This window comes from Excalfactoria chinensis, chromosome 1 (genome assembly GCF_039878825.1).
Source record: "Excalfactoria chinensis isolate bCotChi1 chromosome 1, bCotChi1.hap2, whole genome shotgun sequence".
NCBI classification, from domain to species: domain Eukaryota; kingdom Metazoa; phylum Chordata; class Aves; order Galliformes; family Phasianidae; genus Excalfactoria; species Excalfactoria chinensis.
Genome location: NC_092825.1, coordinates 144826238 through 144850251, shown reverse-complemented (window position 1 = coordinate 144850251; position 24014 = coordinate 144826238). Strand labels below are relative to the sequence as shown.

The following is a 24014-nucleotide window of genomic DNA, read 5'->3' as shown; positions in this document are numbered from 1 at the left end:
AGATTTTTAAAAAGAAAACAGCGATAGATTTTGTGGGTTTTGTTGTTGTTTTTTAAAGAACAAACCACTTGTGAAATATTCAGTATTAATTTATGTCTTTGCACAAGGTGTAGCAAAATGCTTGCTCTGCTGTGATACAGTGATTTATCCACAGGACGATGTGAATTCATGTATAAACAGGAACAGTTCTTTATTAGAAATGTTGCAAAATGAAAGGAAATAGATTAATTAAAAAATTTAAAATTAATACCTTCTGTACCCCATTAAAACAACAACACATATTTAAAACTGATCGTATACTTCTAATTACAAAGCACATACAAATTCGGGTTCTGACTTAGCAGCTGATTTTTGGCATACATTAGGGACAGTTCCAAAGCGTAATTTCTTTCAAAACAGAATCTCCTCCACCCACGTCCAGAAAAACCAGTTCTGAGAGCTCTTTCTGCTACAAATAGATGAATGACTTCTGTCTTACATTTGTGTGCTCTCTCGTCCAACCTTGCTTGTTCTAACCTTGCCTAGTTTAACTTTACGTATGTGCACATGTTATTTCTATTCTTTGCAAGGGTTGTTTTGAATTCTCTGTGTAGTAAAACATTCATTTATACACACTGTATTCTTTCCAGAATTTTAAAAATGTGTTATATTGCTTTTTATCTGACATGAATCTCATGAAAAAAAAATATTCTAGGAATGTGTTTTTGTTGTTTCTTCGGTGTCTATAAAATAAGTGTAGTTGTCTTTATATGTGGTTTTCAGCAAAAGTACAGAAAGGTTAATGAATTGCCAGATAAACTTTTACTTACAATTTTGATATTCACACATTCGGTGTTGAAAGATTTGACTACTCACTTGATACTGCACTAAGTGTCTCAGTTTCAGCTGGGACAGAATTTTTTCTTTAGAGTGTCTGGTATGGTGCTGTGTATGGTTCTAGGAGAAAAGCAATGTTGTTAACACACTGATGTTTATAGTTGCAGCTAAGCGGTGTTCTACAGAGCCAATAGTGTTCTCAGCAAAAGGCCCAAGAATCTGGGAGGGAACAGAATTAGTACAGCGGACTTAAACTGGCTGAAGGGATATTCTAAACCACATGACATCAAGTGGAAGGAGTTTTGAAGGGGGTGTGAGTTCACTGGGCTCTCTTTTGCTGCTTAGGTGACTAGCTGGGTGTTGGTTGGGGGATGGTGTGCAGTTGCTTGAGCATCATTTCTCATATACATTTATACGTAATTGCTATCAATTTCCTGTTATCTTTGTCAATAGTTTTATCTCAACTCACCAGTTCTACTTTGTTTTCTTTCTCTCCCCCATTCCACTGGGAAACAGGGGATGGGGTGTGGGCTGACTAAATGTGTGGTGCTGTAGGGTTAAACCACAACACTGAGTTTGCAACAGGATTATTCTATTTCATGTCATGAACTACAATCTTGAACTGTGGTAGTAGGTGCTGGTGGTAATTTTGGAGGGAGGATAGTACAGTATCCATTATACGTACAGATCTGCACCTGAAAGAGTGGACCTTTAAGTCATATGCTTAATAAGGCAAGGTTGGCCATGTGAACTTTGTCAGTCTCTTGCTGTGATGGGGACTTGAAAAGCAGCTTTCATCCGTGACCAGGAAGTGTACCCATGTTTAGGTATACAAATTCTTATTTGTGTGTAGTCAAGTCTGACAGAAGAGTCACAGCATTTGATAGGATCATGACAGACCTTCACTTGAGGGGAGAAATGATGGATGTAGAAACAGCAAGATTGGTGCTGACTTCCACACCATCCAGATTGCATCTCACACATATGGTTATCCATCTAGAACTATAATGATGTGTATCTCATTACCTTATTTCAAAGTTGTGAGATCTTTATCTTTTATCAAGACAAGATGACTTTAATCAGTGGCTGCTCATGCATCTAGGTCTTACTATATTCAAGAGAAATAAACGTCTTTCTTTATTCAAGACAAAATAAAATGTTTGCTGATGTGGTACTGTGATTAAATAGGATCAGATGAGATTTTGTTTAATATATCATATCTTTGACTCTCCTTTTATATAAATGGAGGATAAGTTGTGAGTTAGACCTCAGACTTCAACAGCTCCTATGGAGAAAAAATATTAAAAAGATTAAATCAAAGTAAATCTGCATTTTATTCAATCCCAGTGTAGTTATTCTGTTCAGAATTTCTCATTGGTTTAAGTGAAAGGAAGTAAATAGTTTACAACACTAAATATGTGGAATATCAGTTTCCTAACCATTTGTTAAATTTCTATTTGAATGATTCTAAAATTTTGAGCTCTAAATACTTGAAAAATAGCAAATTTTCATCTTACTTTAGAGCAACATAGTGCTTCAGAATGAGATTTTGGTGGAAAGTTTTGTATCTGGGATAAAGAAAGATGTGTCTGTTTACTTTCCTATGGCACGGATCTGGTGTTTTTGAAAAGTTGAAACTGTAAGGATACAGTAAATGTATGTTTGAAAACAGTAATCAATTTTGTGACTTTTCAGAAAAGAGGATGTACCTGCCACTACATTTTTAGGTCTACTGCAGTGAACAACTTATGCACTGTGACAATATGCAGTATATTTAAGCTGGGGAAAGACAGTGTTTAATAAAAGCAAATCTATGTAGTATAAATATTTATAAATAAGATCTTAATCACTCACATAGCTTGAAGCTATAGAACAGAAACATATTTGGCTATAACTCATTCAGTCTAATGTGGAAAAAATGTTTCTTATGCAAAATGCTTGTATTATTCTTGTTTGTGTTCATTTCTTTTCAAAATGCATAAATGTGAAACCTAATTATATAGAAAGCCCAGACCAAATTAAGGAAGGCAAGAAGACTGTGATGTATAGGACTGTTCAGAATAGCTGAAAACTAGAAGGTCTGGCTTTAAACATTTATGGCAGCCTGAGGTCTTCTGCTGATCAAGATGTGGAAATGAGATGTGGAATTGTGAACATGGTTATATGTGGACTTCTGCTGCTTTCTGAATAACTTATTACAAGAGCAACAGGAAAGTAGAGGACAGACTCTTTAGCAGAGTCTGTGGTGACAGAACAAGGGGAAATGGTTTCTAGCTTGAAGAGGGTAGACTTAGGTTAGATATAAGGAAAAAAATCTTTTACAGTGAGGGTGGTGAGGCACTGGAACAGGTTGCTAAGGAGGTGGAGGATGCCCCATCCTTGGATACCTTCAAGGTCAGGCTGGACAATGTGATGTAGCTGTAGGTGTTCATTGCAGGGGAGTTGGACTAGATGGCCTTTAAAGGTCATCTTCCAACTCAAAGTTTTCTATGATTCCACAGTGGTTCTACTACTAGCTTGAAGAGGCATTTGACTACCCCTGAAGTTATGTTTGAAGGTATTTTTCTGGGTTAAACTGTGTTTAAATTTCTCCAAAAATGAGGGAATACAGATGCCCTAAAACCTTTTGGGAGCAGCTCATTGGACTGGCTCGGGCAGTTTTCATCTTCTTTTAAAGTTTCCTGACGCTGTTTTTAAATTCAAATTGCTCTGAAGCAGCATTCCTGTTTGTTTTTATTTTGCATTCCAGGAGAGCTGTTTTGCTTCAGTGGCTGAGCTCTCAAGAAAACCTGAACATAATTTACTACCTTACTATAGAAGATTAGAACTTCTCTTTCTCACAATTTGATTTTAGAAGTTTTTTTTTTTTTTTATTATTATTATTATTTTTAATCTCTTCATAGTTACGGGATGATGATAAACTGTTCACTGACCTGTGTGAATAATGTGTTGGTTACAGATCTTTCTAAGTCGAAGTTTTCAAATTTATGCGATTTTCACACTTTTCAGTCCCTTCCTCTTTTCACATATGCAGATGCACCTTTTATGTAATAGTGAAGATCAAGAAAAAAAAAATGCTTTGAATTTTATCTTGCCTGTTTATGCAAGATTTTCATTTTTAAGATCTTGAAATCTAATTCTTCCTCTGATGGCTCTTGATTATCTGTGCTAGAGATCAAATTAGAAGCGTTTTTAATTTGCATTTTAAATTGCAATGGATTAATCTTTGATATATAACTTGAAAGTACAAAAGCAGGACATAAACCTTGAGGACAACGTGACATTGTGCTGTAAGGCTAAAATACCTGGGTTTGAAATTTCTAAATGACTGACACATTTTCAGTGCTGGCTGTAAAAGGTAGTGAGCTGTTTCTTACGCTCACTGATGCATTGACCCACTGGGGCTTGAAGACTAGGTAGTAGTTTGTTAAGGATGCTGTACACATGTGCAGCCGACTTTTTTTTTTTGCCCTGAGAGCAATAAAAACTGAATATAGGATGAGATGACACACAGTTTCAATTAAAAGGTGAAGGATGAAAGAAGCACTCTTGCTGTGGAGTCAGTTCTCTGCTGGACTTTGTTTTGTTACGCGTGGATGCAAGTGGGAATAGCAAACCTGTTTTTCTGTTGTTCTCAATGTCAGTATTCTCAATGTGTTTTTAGTTATTCTGTAGATTTTAAAGTCAAGTCTGAAAACATATGCTTTTTTTGTTTGTTTGTTTGTTTTGTTTTGTTTTGTTTTGTTTTGCTTTAAAGATAACTTACTTATTTTTCTGAACTAATATCTGTGGCATTCTTTTCTATTTTTAACAAAAGTGTATGGAGTATACTTCCTTGTTAGTTCTGTGAAAAATTTCAGTTCCCATCATGAATCTATGGACAAAGAGGCAACAAGATACCATGAAGTCTATATAGCAATTTCCTGCAGTTTTAATGAGAAATCTTTCAAAGTATGAATTTTTAACAAGAAATTCTAAGCCTTAGAATGTCCACATTGATCTAATCTTGACAAAAGAAGGCTCTTCGGTGTTTTATGATACTCTTCCCTTAGAAAATATCTTTTAAAATCTTTTGTACAAAATAAATGGAATTTCCTTCTATGGGAACTATTTATTTTTCTCCAGATGAAGAAGTGCCAGTGCTCACTGCTTGTGAAACACACTGAAATGTCAAGCTTCTTATTATCCAGGGACTGACTGAAATAAAGAGTGGTATCAGATGTCCAGCTGTTGCTAAGCTGAAAATATAGCTGAAAATATAAAGAAATTAGAACTCTTTTATCATCTTTTTTTTTTTTTTTTTTCCTCATATGACTTTGACAGTTCAGGAAAATGTATAGCAAGAATATTCATTATTTAAAATACGTATCTGCTTAAAACCTTGTATCAGTAATTTTGAAAAGTATTTTGTAACCTACTGCAAAATAAGTAAGGCTCACTATAGCCCTGAGCATATTTTTATTGGGTGGGAACCAGATCCAGCAGTCATGCATTTTCTACATGCACTTTGCCAACACATGCTTGGTACTAACAACTTAAAAAAAGGAGCATGGCTCAGAGCCTTCCAGTCTACTTGTTGGAATTTTAAACTCTTATAAACATCTGGAATTTCACAGCTCAGTAACACAGATGAGGACTCTTGTACTTCAATACTATTTTTAAATTTAAATGCATTTACTTTATAAAAAGATCTGTAAATGCTCTCCCTTTTTGGACATCAGAATCTCTTTTAACAAGTAGAAAGATATGAAGGGAAAATCTGCTCTAAGTTCAATTCACTGTGGCATCCACTAGTTTATTTTGTTTCCATACCTTCATTTCAGTATTATAGTTAGTACCTTTGCTAAGCTTTTGCCAAAATTCAACATCATCACTTTCCATCAGTAAAGAAACAGCCACACGCTCTGGTCTGTCAATCTGCTGTTTGCATCTGTAAGACACAACAGTGTCACTCAGGGAGCCTGGAATGTTTGTGACTTTTTAATGAACATCTCTGTCACAAAAACTTTTTCTTGTCCTGCTCTAAATCTTATCAACCTGACCAGTGGAATGGATTGGGAAAATTCCAGGTTAACATTGTTTTCTTGAAAAATCCTGCTTTTCAAACAGAAAACCATTTGCTAAAGAGTATCATGTTCACATGTTTATGTTCTTATTAATATATATTTTTTTTCCTTAAGGGATTTTTTTTTTTTTTTGCTATTAAAATGTCATTATATTCTACTTGATGTTTTCTGTATAAAAATGATAAAGTTTCAAAGCACATAGTGAATTTTTTTGCATGACTCAACTCTCATATATTTTTAAATCAGAATATTTGCAGGCGTGTTTTTTAACCTTGTTTTGGATAGGGAAAGAAGTCAGTGATCCATGACTTGGCAGGGCAGAAGATCCACCTCTTCCTCCTCCTCTCCCTCGGTCCCTAGAGCCCTGCTGTTAGCTGCAGGCCACTGAAGCTGTGAGACCTGTCAGCATGGTTGGGTGAGCCCACATGTGCTTCAGGCAACACTCTGAGCCACAGGCTGATATCATCTTCCCACCTGAGTCTTCTCCTCTGAAGGCTCTCATCACCAAATATGTTCTGAGGGAAGAAGCTCCAGACAAGAAGAGAAAGATGAGCACAGATGCAGGGCAGGATTATATATTGCCTTAACGAGAGATGGAAAAGTGAAACCAGTCTGAACTTCAGTTCAAAGAAGGCTGCAGTTATCTCTAAGCCATTCTATCTTACTAAACTTGTCCAAAGAGCTGATCAAAGTGGCAAATGTATTTACTCTAGCTTCGAGGCGTATTTCTAATCTTACTGCTATCTTTTCTTTTTCGTGTTTTATTTTAGATTCCCACAGAAGGACACTCCACTGAAGAAAATGTCAGCCTTCAGCATACGAAAGCAGTCTCCTAATCAAAGTGGTAATGCTGAGTATCCTTCATTTGCTCCAGAAGCCTCTCTCCCTGTTTGCAAGCACTACTGTGCCCACTGAATGCTCCCTTCTGTCATGGTTTTGTAATTTTTGCTATTGGTATTCCACATCATGATATCATGTAGAGCACAGAGAAGAAAAACTACATATACCAGACAACCTCACGATCAGAGAGGAAAATAAGTCACAGAAGCAATGCTCTCTCTCTTGCTCTCTCTCTCTCTCTCACTGCCTGGCAGCGGGTGTGGGTGTGCTTCCGAGCCGTGCACCTTCAATTTCAAAGTAGGCTTCTCAGTTTTGGGAAAACTCTCTCTCTCTTATTTTACTTTATTTATTAGCCTCAGTTTCAATTAGCTTGCACTATATTGTGTAATCTTGCATATCATAATTAGTAAAATAAGTTTTGCTTCTTAGATCGTTGCCACTGCTCTGTTTGCTTCCCTGAGCCCAGCTCTCATCTCCTTACCCCTCTTCCCTTCCCATTTTTGGGGCCAAGGGGCCCTTGGGCCTACTGCCCCCCTGTCACAGACATAAGTTGATCTAGATAACTCCATGACACATTCCAAGGCACACCAAAACACTCTTTGGTAGCAATGCTGGCAGTGACCACTCTTCAACAGTAATACAGAGTTGGACCCACCACAGCTGCAAAGCCAGGGGTGTTTATTGAAGTAGGGTGCCCAGGGTGATGGTGGAGTCACTATCCCAGGAGATTTTCAAGCAAAGGTTAGATGTCACACTGAGTGACATGGTCTATAGGTTCTGTGGTGATGGGCTGATGGTTGAACTAAATGGTCTTGGTGATCTTTGCAGCCTCATAGGTTCTATCATTCTGTGTCATGTGAAAGCTTTTTCTGTTAGAGGTTTAAGTAGAAACACTGTGCTGGGTAGCAGATCCAGGCAGTGTGGTACAAGATGGCAGTTCCCCATGGTATCCTGGTTGCTGTGTAAACCCAGTGGGAACATGACAGCTGGGCCATCCATTGCCCTTTGACTTCAATGGGGGAAATGTGAAACTGTGGAAAATTAGAATGAAAGGGAGGAGTGAGAAGAGTTGTTTTATCTTTGTCAGATGGGATGTAATGTTTTTGCAGACTTACTGTTTTGAGGTGCCTGAGGGCCTGGTTTTGATGAGTCACTAGTGGCCTTAGCACATCAAGATGGACATAGCCATGCTTGCAGTACTGACCAGGGCTGGAGGCAACTCAGCCACAAGTATGAGCATTGTGCAGCTTCCCTGGTGGAATGACTACAAAACAACTTTATAATTTGTGCATTTTCCTATTTACAGCTTTCAGGAACTTGTGCTAATATTGCCATTTTCTGTAGACAGTGCTCAGATCAAGGAAGTCCTGCTGTAGAGAGGCAGAGGACAGGAAGGGAACAAGCATGCAGCTCTCTGAGGAGGGCTTCCTTGGAGCAGCAAAACTGGAAATGGCTTATGGAAGCATGCTGGAGGCATGCACCCTGAAACAGGCTGTATCACCTATGCTCTTGAGCTTGCTGAAAATCATCATTTTGTATTATTCTGAATGTTCATCCATTCTGGCTGAATTCACTTGGGTTTGGGAAAGTAATTACTCTGCTCCCGTGTTCAAGCCCTGCTGAAAAAATTAAGGCTGAAATAGTGAAGAAACAGTATATGAATAAGTGACTAGAGGCACCTGTATTCAAATCTGTACACTGATGATGACATAAACTATTGTGAAAATAAGAAGGGAATAAGCTCTGTCTGCCCGTGCTCACATGACCTACATGGTTGCATCAAATATATATTCAATTTTTAATTGAAAACTGGGAGGTAATTGATTAGATCAGAAATGAAAGCTGTTCAGCACGGTGTATGCCTCATGTACCAGCAAATAACTTGTAATATTTCTTGAAAAGAAAGCACAGTATATATCCTTTGGCTGCTGCCTTTATAGGAGATCTCCTGAAGCTTTATGTGCACTGAACAATTACAAAAATCCATGTTTTCTCTGAAATCCAAATGATTTTTGGGCAGATGATAAGAGTTTTCATAAAATGCTATTAGGATGGAAAAAGATTCCATATAACAAGTTAACTGGATTTATACTGAGTACTTCTTGAACATGTTATGTTCCTGTCTTTTTATCAAGATTTAGTGGAGGTTATCGCTGAAAGCACTGCTCAGATTCAGATTTATCATACAGCTGAAAGCTCCTCTGGCAAAAAGCTCTAAGTATGAAAGGAATGCTGGAGTTACCTCCACTCCTTGCCAAAGACAAATTTTATCTCTGGAATGCGTATACTTGAACTCATATTTTCCTACTTTTGTGAAGTAAAATGCTCTGTTTTTTTCCAGTGCAAACAATTACTCCAAATTGAAAATATCTATGTATTTATGAGAATAGGAAGCCACAGTTCTTGCCATTGCATTTTCATTCAAGTCCTTGATTTTTGATTGTTGCCTGTTTTATTTCTATATATCTTCATCCAAATCCCTAGCACATTCTAGCTATTGCTAATAGCATCAGTATGCTCAAAACAATAAATATTTTGAGCAAGTGCCCTTAATATAGTTTTGCTTGCCAATTACAACTGTTTTTGTTCTTGGCAGTGACTATGAGGCAGTGACACTGTTTAAACTGATGAAGTTCCTTCCTCTTGTCTGTTTGCAAGAAGTGACATGAAATTTTAATAGATATTTCAATGAACCATAGGAGTTATGCAGGGAAGGCTGTGATATTTTCATTTTCTGACGTCTTTAGCACAGGTTTCAATAAATATTTTTAAGAGAGAAAGTAAGTGTCTCAAGTGTAAGAGAACAGGCTGATACAGAAATTACACAAGGACAGATGATGTTTTGTTCTTAATTTGTGGTTGTCAACAAGTTTTCAAACATCTATCTTTGATGTGCATGTTCATTTTGTAATAGTCACAAAGGGATGTATCTTTGTTGCTCTAAAAATAAAACGAAACTTTGGGATCAAGGCCAAGAGACAGCAACACGCATCTATACTCTCACATCCATGCTTCTTAAATGTTTGTCCCTTCTCTAGTACTTAGTCTTGGAGAGAGCTAGTTCAACAAAGAGGCAAAGGAACAAATAACAACAGGCACAGTTTGGTTTGCAGTTAGGTACAGATTTTTAGACTGACTTTTTGAATGGTATTGTAGCATGGATGTTGGGTTGTTTGTTTGTTTGTTTTTTTATAAGGAAAATGTATTTAAAAGATAAATCTTGGCCACTGTCACTTAAAGTAAATGTTTGAATGTTCTGTTATGATTCTGTGTACTACTCACTGTAGTTATTTGTCATCCTTTATGTTATCGCTACAGCTGATGATCTTGGATCAAAAGCAGGAGCTACATAAGTCATTGTAAAATGTCAAAACACAGCACTGAAAAAATGAAACAGTATGGACTGTGAAGTGCGATCTTCCTTTAAAACTGAATGTGCTTAATGAATAAATGAATGTTAGATAATAATGTCTCCTGAAATTTGGTGGTGTGTAACTACTTTTGTTTGGATGATCAGGGAATTAGGACCTCATGGAAAAAATCATTAAGGTCTCTGAAGGAAAACCTGAAAAATTCAGTTTTCCTCATCAGTCAGGTTGTTGACTCTTTGGATGCCATTGATAAGGATTTTTTAATTTTATTTTATTTTATTTTATTTTATTTTATTTTATTTATTTTTCTGTATTTAATATTTTAACTTATTTTGACCAGGGAAATGTGGAGTTTCTATTAGGGCTCAGCTTCTAGTCTTCCATTTTAAGGAGAAATGTTGTAATGGCAAAAAAAATTCCATTCCACTTCAAAGAAGAGGATGATATGAAACTCAGTGGGAAGAAAAAGAAATGGAAATAATGGATAATAGTTTTCATATTTTTCTTTGTTCCTGGGGCAAACTCCTCACAAAGAGAAACCAAAGGAGATAAAGATCAGCTTTCTAATACATTGAAGAATGTATATTCTCACGGGTCGAGTGAGCATCTTATTATTAGTTACTCAGTATACTAGACATCAGCATTGTTGGGTAAAGATATTTTAGGTTGTTTACATAACTAAATAAGAATTTTATGAGTGTGCATGTTTGTTGTTCTGTTTCTCTTGAAAACCTTTGAAAACATCAAAATTCTATATTTAGAAATAGTTAAGAAAAACTGAATCGTTGGTTAGAAAAGAGAACCTTGTTAATTAAGCCACTGAGGAAAAGCTTCAGAGGAACCTGAAAATTCAGAAAAGTTGGGCTGAATGTTGGTGGAGGACCATGTGGTCATCTCCAGATAATCTTTCACTTGAAATTTGTATTCTGACTCACATCTAAAAATAAAGGAACCACAGACAACCCCCTAGCAAATAGGAATTATATGTTTGACCTTCCTAGAATAACCATTGTATGTGTATTTCATAGTTCCTCTATCAGTTCTATAAAGAAATAAAAATTCAAGATACTTCATACTGAGGATGAAACTGAATTCAGTTTTGTAAACTTCCTTCTGCATCCCCTTTAAAGTTGAAGGCATTAAGCCACAAACTTTTCAAGGAAACAGTCTGCACTAAACAAGATCATCAAACGTATTTTTTGTGTTTTTTCTTTTCTGATGGTAAAAAAGCTGATCTTTCAGATTTCACCCCTTCTAACAGTACTTTTTAATAGTAAAAGTTTCCAAAGCTTTCTCATGCCTTCATTTTCAAAACATGCTTCTCTGTGTTTGTAGATAACAAGAGCCCTTCTGTTGCAATTAAAAGCAGACAGCAAGCTAATCATGATGTTAACAAGCGACGGACCCTTTTGCAAGATAACAGCTGGATAAAGAAGAGACCTGAAGAGGAAAGGTAAGAAGGATCAGAAGTACACTTCTTCAGTCTTCAGGTTATCATGCTAAGTAATTATTTTCTTAGAATGTCTACTTTTTCATGAATTCTATTACCAAAAATGAAATAGATTTCATAAAATAACTATTATTTACTCATCTTGATGAAATATTCATTGTGTTATGGAACATTAGCCTGTTGGACTTTCAGTGATTGATTTTTAGTAGATCTTTTGTGCACTGAGTACACTGAGTATCTAATGAGATGTACTGAGCATCTTAGGCTTATGCTTTGCATGAGAAGTCCCACATTTCCCATACATATGTTTTAAGATTACCATCTGACTCTTTTTCACAGGTCTGAAGACTGCAAAACTTGACAAATTCCTCTAAGGAACTTAGTAAAGTCAGAATTATTTCAGATTTACTGTAATGAAAACTGGTGCTTCTATTAGAGTAGAAACTCAACCTACAGACCAGACCCTCCATGAACACATAGGAAGAGATAATTCATATTCCAAAATGTTTGGAGTGATCTAATAGGAACTTCTATAGTTGGTATGGCTACAGTGGTATTAAATTGCTGTGAAATCTGATTGAGGACAGAAATCTTTTGCCAATATACATTTTTTCTATTTTTGGTATTAAAATTGAAACTGACCACTGTCTTTATTCTCCTTGCAGTGCTGATGAAAACTATGGAAGGGCTGTGCTTAATCAATACAAATCCCAAGATAGCCTACACAGGTACTGTAGATTATCTAAACATCTTTCTGATGATATTGACAGAGAAAACTAAGCATCCTTCTATTATATCCTGCTTATAGCAAGAGCTTTCTTTAAAGAATAATCCATTATAAATGTGACTTTAATTTCCCGTTGTAAATCTGTTCTCATTTTAAATCTGACATAATTGTTAAGCTGATGACTGCAATAGATACAGGATTGGATCTGTTAACAATTGAATGGTCTGAAATTCAGTATGAGTCTTTAATTCATTTCCTACATTATTTTATATGTAATGAGTTGTTTAATAAAACAGTGACAAATTTGTCTTTTTAACCTTTCTTATGGCAGCAGTGCAAATGAAAAGGAAGATCAGAAAACTGTACTTGGACGATACAGATCTGATACTAACTTGGACAGGTACAGATATTTTCCACATATATTTTATTTTGTGATTCTCATATGTATAAGTAGTCTTGAATATGAAGGAGTGAATGAAATGAATTTCAAATCATTTTTTTCTATTTACTAAGTAGAAGAATTTAAATGATTTTTGCATGAATTGTAAATGAGACAAATAGAAATGCAATTTCAGAAAAGGTTCTTTTTGAAATCTTGCTCTTCTTCCCATGTATCAGTTTATGTGGATTCTTGTGCTCGTAAATGTGAACGTCTGCACAGATGACCCATTTACTCCTTCCCAGTTTCCATTTTTTTTCAAACTATAAATCAATATCCTATCTCCAACAGTTAAACATAACATGTCTAATGTTTAATCTTTCCAAGTCATTGTTGCCACTTCATACCATGATCAGCACAAATATCCTGACCATATATGTATCTTAAAGGTGTTTAATTTAAATGTTCTTATCAGTGTTGACTTATGTCTAGTTCTTTAAGACACGATCACACCAGTACTTGCAGATTCTTTCTGCAGAAAATGTCAATGCCAGAAATTAAATGCACATTTTGTGGAAAACATGGACCTATTGGTTGGATCTTGGAACTTTATCATTCTATTTGATGACCATATTTATGGTGTTGTGAGAAAAAAATGACAAATTATTGCATTACATTTACTGTGTCCATGGAAAGCTGGAATAAAATGGGCTACAGTGTTCTGCGATTCTTTTGCAGGCTGATGAATTCTACTGTATTTGTTCTTTCATCGTGAAGAAGCAAGTCTCTAACTTTAATTATTGCTTTTCTCCATATCTTTTCTATCTCCATATTAGTCTTTTTGGCCTGAGGGTCCACCTTAGGGCGCACCTTGCACATGTACAAAATTATAGCAATGGTTTCTCAATCATTTGCCATATATTTCCTCATACTTCACAGTACTGAATTTACTCTTCTGAGTACCACTGGGAACTGAGCTGTCATTTTCACAGTATTATCTGTATAACTCTAAGACCTCCTTCTCGAGAAAAAAACAACTGATCTCTGAACTAGCTATTTTCAGAGATCAGTTGTTTTTCTTGGCAGGCATTACTTTGCATCTAAGGAAAATGAATGTCTGTCATTTTAGAAATCTAGTATTTTAACAGATGACTTCTGAAAGCCTTGACAGTCAGCATTTGCTTTGACTATCATGAGTTGGTATAACTGGCAAGCAACATTCTCCGACTTTTCTTTTCCAGATAATTTCTGAACATATGGAAAACATGGGTCGTGTACAGATCCCACTTTCCACTCTGAAAAAAAATACCATTTATTCCAAACCTTTATTTCTGACTTTTTAACTAGTTGTTTGTGCATGGAAGAACTCTATTACCACATAGCAGATCAGTTCATTTAACAGTCTTTAATGAGGAATTTTCTAGGAATCTATTTGGAAACACAAGTAGACTGAATCTACCATGTCATTCTTACCCACAAACTCATTGACTCAAAAACAAATTTAAGGCTTTATCTATCAGAATAGAAGCTCTGACTGCTAGTTTAGAATCCATAGGGCAATTCCACTTTCTATAGTGTTGATGAAAATTATTGTCCTGAACATCCCTATCCAGCTGGGACTTTTTTGTTTTATGATGAGATGTTAAAGATGCCTTAATTATTTTAGGTTGTAAGGTGCCTGTCTTTGTGTTCTCATAGGCACATGTATCTAAGATAAATTGTTATTAATGTGCAACAGGTGACAAAAAATATAAAGAAATGGTTATATATATGAATATGCATTTCTCATAACTGATGTGGAACTAAGTGAATAATCGTGGTTCTATCTTAAAATGATAAAAATGAGGAAGCAGGTAGTCAAGTAGTTTATTTTTTCTCAGTCATCATTGGTCTTCTCAGATCTGTGATATATAGTAATTTCAGGATTAATTCATACACACCCACTGCCAGAAGGCACTTCTGTGGAAATGAAACATGTTCTGCATCTTCTCAAATTTGCAACCTGAGGCATAAAAGGGAGTGGTGATGTATTTTCTCTTAGCTTCTCTTTGTAGGTTGCAATTAAATTTGGTACTTCCGCTTCCTCTTTAGGGGATGTTTTTCACCTGGTACAATTCCCTTAATTTCTTACAAATTATTTCTGGCAAGAATAACAATACTACAGAAATCTCAAACTTAGAATATAGCAGTTTTCAGACTAGTAATATTCCTTAGTTTCCTGTGTAAAGAAAAGATTTCATTTATTTATTTATTTATTTCCTCAAAACTAAACTGTATAGCTGAAAAATGTCTTCTATGATTCTGGAATATAGAAAAAAAGAATCTAAAGCATTGTTCACAGCTTGACAGCTTTGAGAAGAATTACCTTCATACTGGAGATTTCTCAGCTGTTTACCAAGTAAAATAATTTTCGTTTATCTAAGATGTTATAAAATGGCAATCTATCCTGCAGAAGATGTGCAGAAGTTACCAGTTTCAAACCAGGGATTAGAATATCTTTCCAGATTTCTACACTATAGCTCTTGTGGCTGTTACCGTAACACTCTAAGACATGGATTTTCAGAATGGGGTTCTATCTTGATGAATGTGTCTTCAATAGCTAGTTTTCAATACATCTGAATAGTCATTGAAATTCTAATTTAAAAAAATTGAAAATACACTGCTTGAAGAGTACGGAAGTAATTTGAGGTTCTTCAGTGCATGTAGAAATACAACAATGAAAATGTGTGTACTAGCTGTTTTAAGTACAGATATAATTCCCATTTCCTGTTATCTCCGTATTCAAGGACATTATTGTTTGAAATGAGTTTATGTATGCCCAACCTCAGGGGCATACAAGGCCAGATTGCAAAGGGCCCTGAGCATCCTGATCTAGTGGGTGGCATCCTTGTCCAAAGCAAGAGGGTTGGAATTAAATGATCCCTTCCAACCCAAGCAATTGTATGATTCTATGATAATCCAGTATTTACAGAATTTGAACATCAGTTTCGATATCAAGGACCTGGAAGAGAGATTGGGGATGTCTTGGCTGCAAGCAAAAGGGCAGATGAGTTGTGAGAAATCTGTAGTTTGACAGCGGTAGATGCACATATACTGGCATGTAGGTCTATACTTCATACTTCATATATCAGAGAAAAAAGTGTAATATTAAGATGTGAGAATAAAGTACTATTCAGTAAACGTATTAACCACTTTTTCACTTCTTGAAAATGGAGATGTCAGTAAATATGTCTGTAGGTACAGAATAGCTTTCATACATGGAACGGCTCAAAAGAAAACATTTTCTCAGCTTGGAAAAGAATGTAATGTATGGAAAGTGAGTAAAGAAGGAAGTTGACTGCTTTATTTTAAGAATGATAAGATACTCAATGAGAGGTTTAGGTAACAGTTCAAAGAAAATAAAGAATATATGTTTTTTTGTTAACACACAAATTAACTATGGGAGTCACCCCTGCAGGGAGGTTAGATATTTAAACTGGTTCAGAAAAACATTAGATGAATAAATGCATCATTAATCCAGCAGTCTCTGTTGTAGATAGCACTGTGTGTGCAAACTGTGTATATTCTTCCACCACTGCTTAACAGAAGAGAAAAGTTGTACAAGGAAAAGTTAACTTTATAGTTAACTTTCTTTTACTTTTTTCAAAACATTGCTACATTGAGCAGCCAGATTGGATGGATGGATGGCGGACCCTTTAATTCTTACCTTGTATGATATAATACCTCACCACTTAAAGTACTTCACTTAAATTATGAAAATAGGAAATGAAACTCTAATGAAACGCTTGTTCAGTGAATGAATTACAACACTTATGTTTGCATTCACAGTACAGTTTGCAAGATTAGTGAGACCTCTAGTGATCTTTTGGGTAACTGTAGCTGCCAGTCACTGTTACAACCATGATATGACATAGTTATTTGAGCAATTAATTTTGAGTTGAATAAGGAACAGTTTGTGTCCCTGTGTCCTTGGAGGATTTTCTTTAAATACAACCATCTTCCATGATAGCTGACTGAAGGCAGCATACAAAAGGTTTTGTACATAATACTGGATTTTAAATGTAGAAATAATTATTTATATCTATAGTTATGTATCTATGGGATACATAACAAAACTAATTTTTATGTGTAATTAAGTTGCAGCTCAAAGTATTTTTTTTGCTAATTTAACCATATATTTAAGATAATCATCTCAACTTAGTATTTGTAATTTATTTACTTCAAACAAAGGGTTACTTCATCTTTTAATTTTATCCAGTGGTTTTAAATGAAGATCTAGAATATGTATTTTGAACAATTTCTGTTTTGTTTGTTTGGTTCTTTTTGCCTCTTCTTTTGAAACAGAATTCCAGGCGGTAGTGATATCGACAAAATAAATAAGTCTCTCACTCTGAATAATAAGCAAAACAACAGGTAAGTGTTTTAGAAATGTTACCATCTAAGCACTATATATCAGGTATTATCACCTAAGTTACTTATATAGATAGCTAGAATGTATAAAGAAAAAATTAGTATGGTATATGACTTAACGGTAAGTTTCATTTCACCATTTGACAACTGGAATACAGCCATCTATGCCTAAGTTACCACAGACTCTTGTGCAAGGGGGTTGGACTCGATGATCCCTTGAGGTTCCTTCCAACCCCTGTGATTCTGTGAAAGAAGGTCTTTTGGAGGATAATTCAGCTGATGTCTTTCAGGTGTGTTTTTTTTTTTAGAAAAAGAGGTATTGTTATTCCCTAGAACTGCCAATTTCTCTACAGAGATTAAAAGATACAGGTTTTTAGATACAACACAGATACAGGAAAGGAAGACTGAGAATATTTTGAAATAAATTGTGATTATGTTCTAGAGCTCTGCATTTTCATGAATTCATGAAGAAAGTCTACAGGGGAAAAAAAATCTGATTCAGGTTTTCATTGGAAAATGCCATTGAAATTTGGCCAATGGAAATTTTGATAACCAAGTTGTAATAATTTTTTTTTTTTTGATAGTGAGTCTGATTTTTATTTTTTTTAGTGAAAATCAAATAGAAAATTTATGCTTTCTTTGGAAGCTTTTATTTTTTCAGAAGTTCAGATTTCATTACAAATAGGTTAAAGCAAATATTTCATTTAAAATAAGATAGTAGAAAATCTGTGAAATAATATTTAAAAAATCTGTTATGATTCAGAGGTGACCATAGGATACATCTAACATGATTATACAACACTGAAAATTTAATTTCTAAAGCACAGCTCTGCTAATTGAAATTCTTATTTAAAAATTGAATGTCTGAAGAGCTCAGTTGCCATCCTTATATATGAAAACAAACAAATACATTGCTGTGTTCCTTCACCAGTGCCTGTAGAGTTATATAAAAAATAAATTGCACTGAATATGGTTGCTAGTGGGAACTGAGCACAGAAATTAAATGTCATCTTACAAAGTGCCGAGATTTTATTCTTAAGAGCAAAATAAAGCCATTTAAACATCAAGCGAGATCATTCTTTTAAATTGTAACTTTATATCATAATGTTGTAAACCATTGTGATGATGACGTGAAATATCATATAAATTGGATTTTAAGTTGCAGAGTTTAGAGATAACTTTTAATAAATTTACCAGGAATTCTGAAGTAGGGATTAAGTGAGATTTCTGTGGTATACTCAGGTATATTCTCCTGCCAGACAGCAATGAAATAATTTTTAAAACTCCATTATTTGGTTATTCTAACGTCATTTAGAATTGAAGAGGACAGGCAATACTTTTTTGATAAAATCTATAAGAAAAATCTCTGACTTGGAATTTATGTCATTAGGAATATGAAGGATATCAGCTTCCCTATTGGGCAAATAGTAAAATAGAGCAGCACTGACAGTTACATGAAAACCAACAAATTTAAAATGTGAAAAACAAAGATATTTTAGTACTTGGAGACTGAAGTATTGGTACAGAAGTCTAAATTTTCAGAAGCCAAAAATGAGTTTGGATACCAAGTAAAGATACATATTCTTTAAGTATCAGAATTCCTTAAGATATCTGAAATCTGTTATCATTTGAGTTATTTCCAAAATTTCATTTGTCATATGTAAACATAATTGAACCATTTACTTTGCACAGTCATGTCTTTCTGATAAGGGAAATGTCACTTTTTAACCTTGTTTTCTCATTTAAAATGATATACTTACTGAAGATGAATTAGTATATAAATTAATCAAGTATATTTTCTTAACAGACAATCTTGGACTCCTAATGCATCATCTGCAAACACTCCTGTCACTTCTCCAATCAAGAAAAAAAGGTATTAATTGCCAACATAGTTTGACTGACAGAGGATACATAGCACTGTATTAAACCTCAGTTAATAACTATCAAAAAACACTATCAACTTTCTCCTCTAGCAAACTCAAACTCCAAGAATTCTCTGCTTTATTTTCCCCCGAGAGTACTGTGTTGCAAGATAGTTTGTACTACCAATTTAAGCTCTGTGGATACAATAATAGATGCTAATTCTTCACTACAGCCCCTAACTCAGCAAAACTATGTCTTTTTAGTGCATAAATTTAAAGCACCGTAGTACACTCTAATTACAACCAGCTGAAATCTCTGATGCCAAACTTGACCCTGTGCTGTTTCATTATATAGAAACTACACAAAGGCCTTTGGAATAGCTAGCTTTAAAAATTTAGATTTCAAATAATATTGACTGAATAAGAGAATAGACAGGGTGTAAAACAAATAACATTTTTAAATTCAAAATATACTGTTTAGGATAGCTGTGTTTTTATCATACAGTCATAGTAAGGCTTGGGTTGGAAGGGATCTTTAAAACTCTAGTTCTGAACTTCCTGCCATGGGCAGGGACACCTGTCACTAGATCAGGTTGCTTAAAACCTCATCCAGCCTGGGCTTGAATGTTCTCATAGTAAAAAATTTCTTCCTAATATCTATTCTAAGTCTACTCTCTTTTAGTTTAAAACTATTTACCCCTTGACCTATTAGTATGCACCTCAATAATGAGTCCTCATCTTTCTTGTAGGCACATTTTAAATGCTGGGAGGCTGAATTAAGGTCTCCCTGGATCCTTTCTTAGGGTGAACAACCTGAATTCTCTCAGCATCTCTTTGTAGGAGAGGTCCTCCAGTGTTCTGATCATGTGGTAGACCTCTTCTAGATCTGCTCTAGTAGGTCTGCATTTCTCCTATGCTATGGGCCCCTGAGCTCAAGACAGTACTCCAAGTGACAAACTCACACAAAGTGATTCGCACAAAGTCAGAGTAGAGGGAGGACAATCATCCCCCTTAGCTTTCTGACCACACTAGTTTTGATGCAGCCCAGGATATGATTGGCTTTCTGGGCTACTAGCACATATAGTTGAGTCATGTGGAGTTTTTTATCCACCTGTACCCACAAGTCCTTCTTAACAAGCCTGTTCTCAACCCATTCATCATCTGGTCTGTACTGAAGTTTGGGATTATGCCAACCCATGCTCAGGAACTTGCACTTGACATTGTTGAACGTTCTGAAGTTCACATGGGCTGCCTCCCAAGCCTGGCTAGATCCCTCTGGATGGCTTCCTTCCCTCTCAAGTGTCAGATGCATGATTCAGCTTGTTGTCCATAAACTTGCTGATAATAAACTCAGTCCCACTGTCCATGTCACCAATGAAGATACTAAACAGTTCTAGTGCAAGTATGAACCACTGAGGAACACCACCAATCACAGATCTTCATCTGAACACTGAGGCACTGACTACAACTCTTTAGATGTCGCCATTCAGGCAATTCAGTATTCACTGAGTAGTATGTACATCAAAAACATTGATATGGGGCTCTCTTAAAAGACAAAGGCATTTTTCCTTTTTTCCAGTTACTGGGAAATTCACTTGGCTTCTGTGACTTTCTGTGACTTTTTGATGGATAGCAACCTAGGGATTCAGCTGCTCCTCATAAGAATTGTGCTCCAGACTCTTCACAGCTTTGTTGCCCTTCTCTGGACACATTCATGACTTTCTTGTAGTGAGGGTCCCAAAACTGAACACAGTACTTGAGGTATGGCCTCACCAGAGCTGAGTACTGGGAGTACTTCTACTTTGTTATGTTTTCAGAGGATGATCCACTTATTTTTATCATTCAAACTGTAGAAAAGACAATGTGGAATCAGAAAATATATTTTACACAATAACGATCAAATCTATTGTGTTATTTCCAATTCCATTCAATTGTCTGGATTTAAGAAAAAATGGTCTAAAAAGTATAATTATGCAGTTTTTTCAAAATATTAGTAATTTAAGAACGATTACAGACATTCCTACACCATTTCTGAGATTCTAATATTCTTTTGAAAAGAAACAGACTCAAGCTGCCGTTCAGTCCCATAGCATATACTAATACTCAAGCATTTATTTGTTAACACTGGCAGACAATCTTGGATGCCTCCCCCAGTTTCAAGTAATAAGACCATGACAGAAACAGTGGAACTCAAACGGTAAGTACTAATGATCATTAGTTAGTTTCTTTTGTAATTTTTTTCTAGAGCTGATTTTGCATGTAAGCCTACAGGGCTAAATAAGAGGCTATGGGCAGAAAAAGCAACCCATGTCTAAATACTTGTTTGGGTTCTAATCAGCTTGATGACTGACTGAGGTGTGATTATGTGAAGTGTCAAAGACTTGAGGTTGTATAATTGCTCCTAAATCCTTCTACGATGCATGTGTATTTTCTCTGTGATTTTACTTCAGAATGTTCCAGTTATGTCTCTACAAATTTGCTATAGAGTTACTAGTCATATGGGCAGGAATCTATTAATGCCTCTTCATCAGACAGACAGGGGTTGCCTGACCAGTATGGTGGGATCATGACAAAGGAAGGGCGAAGGACATCTAGAAAAAAGATTTCTAATTTTACTAGGAAAAGTAAAATTAATCGCTAATTGTTGACCTAAAAACTTGCAAAGTGCTTCAATATTAACATTATATTTCTGAAATGTTTTTTCTTCTCTTTCCCAGTGCCACTTCATCAGAAAATGTGAACGATTCAACAAGGTATGTCTTGTTTATCTTGCTTCCCACTAAGTCTGGAAATGCAACACACCCCTATGCACAAACATTATTATCTTATATTTATTCATATAGCATATTGTAGCATATTGTAATACAATGATTTATTTCGGGAGTTTTCTCCATAGTCAGGATCCTAGAACTGCGTGAAGAAGACATCCTTACTTGCAGAAAGATAGTTATGTTTATATAGTTTAAAACACTTATTTGGATATTTACTCAAAATTAAAAAAACTGTAGCTGCATAAAAATATTTAAAATTGCTTCAAAATTTCAATTTCACAATTGTATATGTAGTTAATGGGACTGTTTATGCTAATCTGATGTTTTAAAGAGTGAAAAAGAAAGTGAGTAAGCAAAGGAGAAAATAATGAATGAAAAAGCTATATAAATTCAATGTTTTGTAACAGAAGGCATTAAAAGACAATGATTTGTTGTAAAGTCTCCCTAAACATGAGTGTTTGCAAAAGTTGCTCCAATTTCAGAAAGTAAATTTATTAAATAAATTCATTAATGAAATGTACATTTCATGTGGTCTAATGTAGGAAAAGATTACTTAACCAGCCTGTAATCTTGTGACTTATGAAGAAGGGAGCTGCAAAACTTGTCATAATTTAATTGCAGTCTTGATACAAAGACTGTCTACAGAAGCATGGACTCTAATTACCAATTGTATCTTTCACCTTCTCTCATAATTTCAGAATGTTCTAAAAGTGACCATTCTGACTGATCCTGTCAGAAATAAGTAAATATATCTACGATGATAACTAATATAAGTGATAAAATGTGTAATCTGTTTCCAGATATCATATGCATTAAGTATGTTTTCACCATTTGTTTTACAGTGCTGCTTTTTCATCAGAACAAGTCACCCCTCAAAAATCAAAGGCTTATGTAGATGATCAAGCTACAGCAAGGTAACAGAAACTGACATAGTTAAAATGATTTTATAGTATGTGATAAATGTCATTTTATGTACTCCTATTTTTCGCTTCCATATTTGATAGTTTTTTGGGACATGATGTGTGATAAATGCAGCATTTCTGTACTACTAACAATTATCCTAGAAGTATGAACTTTGAGTCCCACCTCACTGACTTGCTAAGTTATTACAGACATCTTCATTTTTAATTCTTTCAGCACATCTGGATTGCATCATAATGGGCAGTACATAGATAGATACTGCAAAAAATAAAAAAGGTAGAGGCAGATGTATTGAAGTAGTATGGTTTGCATAGTATATTTTCTTGGGGGTTCAAGAAATTGTGGGAGCAGGAGTGTCTTCACACTGCTATGTATATAGAAAGTCCCAACTTGAAATTTTAAATAGGAAAAAATAACACATATCATGACAAATTAGTATGTTTATACAGATCTTGTGGTAAGTTAGCTGGCATATGTAGTAATATATCTTAGAAATGTGTCAGTGTAAATAATACCATGAAAATGATTGGTGGAAAAGACAGAAATGTTGTTTTACTGAAATTCCAGTGAACTGTAAGAATCTCTACTAACAGAGATGGCATATTTTTTCAAAACAATCAGCGATACTCAGGGGTGGTGGTTTTACACTGATAGGAGCTAATCTCCACCATGCCATTTGCTTGCTACTTCTCCTCCAGAGAACAGGCGAAGAAAATACAGTAGAAAAAAAAATAGCTCACGGTTTGAGATATTTTGGGTCAAAATATTTAAACATAATAAAATGCCTGAATATGCATTAAAAAGTTAGTGAATTAGATTTCTAGGTGTGCACCAAGAATTATGATAGCTTTTAACTATGTAAACTAAATTGTCCAGATACTAATTTAGCTAATTCAATTTTGTTTGATTCACTCTGTGTAGTTTTGAGGTCTGCAGTCACAGTTCATTCTATTTTGAATTTTGTTCCTGCCCTTCAGTATGTAAAATCAGTACAGAATAGTTAAGGATAACATGCAAAAAACATGTGACAGTGTAATTCCTTGGAAAAAGCAGTGCTTTAGAGAAACATTTTCCTGTCAAGAAATGTGAGAGATCTTAAAGAATTAAATACCCCACTGTATTAATGAGGGAATTCATAGCCATTCTTTACTCCTGAAGGCGTGTAAAAGCCTTATTTAATCCCCAGCCTCAATCAGTCCGCATCCATAGTCCCCAGTGGCTCTCATTACCATCTTGAGCTTTGTATTCTAGTCCCTCCTTTGGCAGAGAGCTGGAGAAATATTGGACTGATCTACAAATTACTATGGTAACCTCACACTAACTACAGCTATATGTGTCACTATGTAAACTATAAGTAGCCTGCAATCTTCATGGGCAAAATTCTGCTCACTTTCCTCCTGC

General features: G+C 35.2%; 1 protein-coding gene across 1 annotated transcript in view; it reads left to right on the top strand.

The window, feature by feature from the left end:
- The window catches only part of SCEL (sciellin), a 95705-nt gene that overhangs the window by 48551 nt on the left and 23140 nt on the right, over positions 1-24014 (top strand). The window contains exons 3-11 of the mRNA XM_072344898.1: positions 6653-6726; positions 11429-11546; positions 12209-12271; positions 12602-12670; positions 16994-17062; positions 18867-18932; positions 21053-21118; positions 21639-21674; positions 22535-22606. Coding sequence (XP_072200999.1) covers positions 6653-6726; positions 11429-11546; positions 12209-12271; positions 12602-12670; positions 16994-17062; positions 18867-18932; positions 21053-21118; positions 21639-21674; positions 22535-22606 — 633 coding nt within the window. The remainder of the gene's footprint in view (positions 1-6652; positions 6727-11428; positions 11547-12208; positions 12272-12601; positions 12671-16993; positions 17063-18866; positions 18933-21052; positions 21119-21638; positions 21675-22534; positions 22607-24014) is intronic.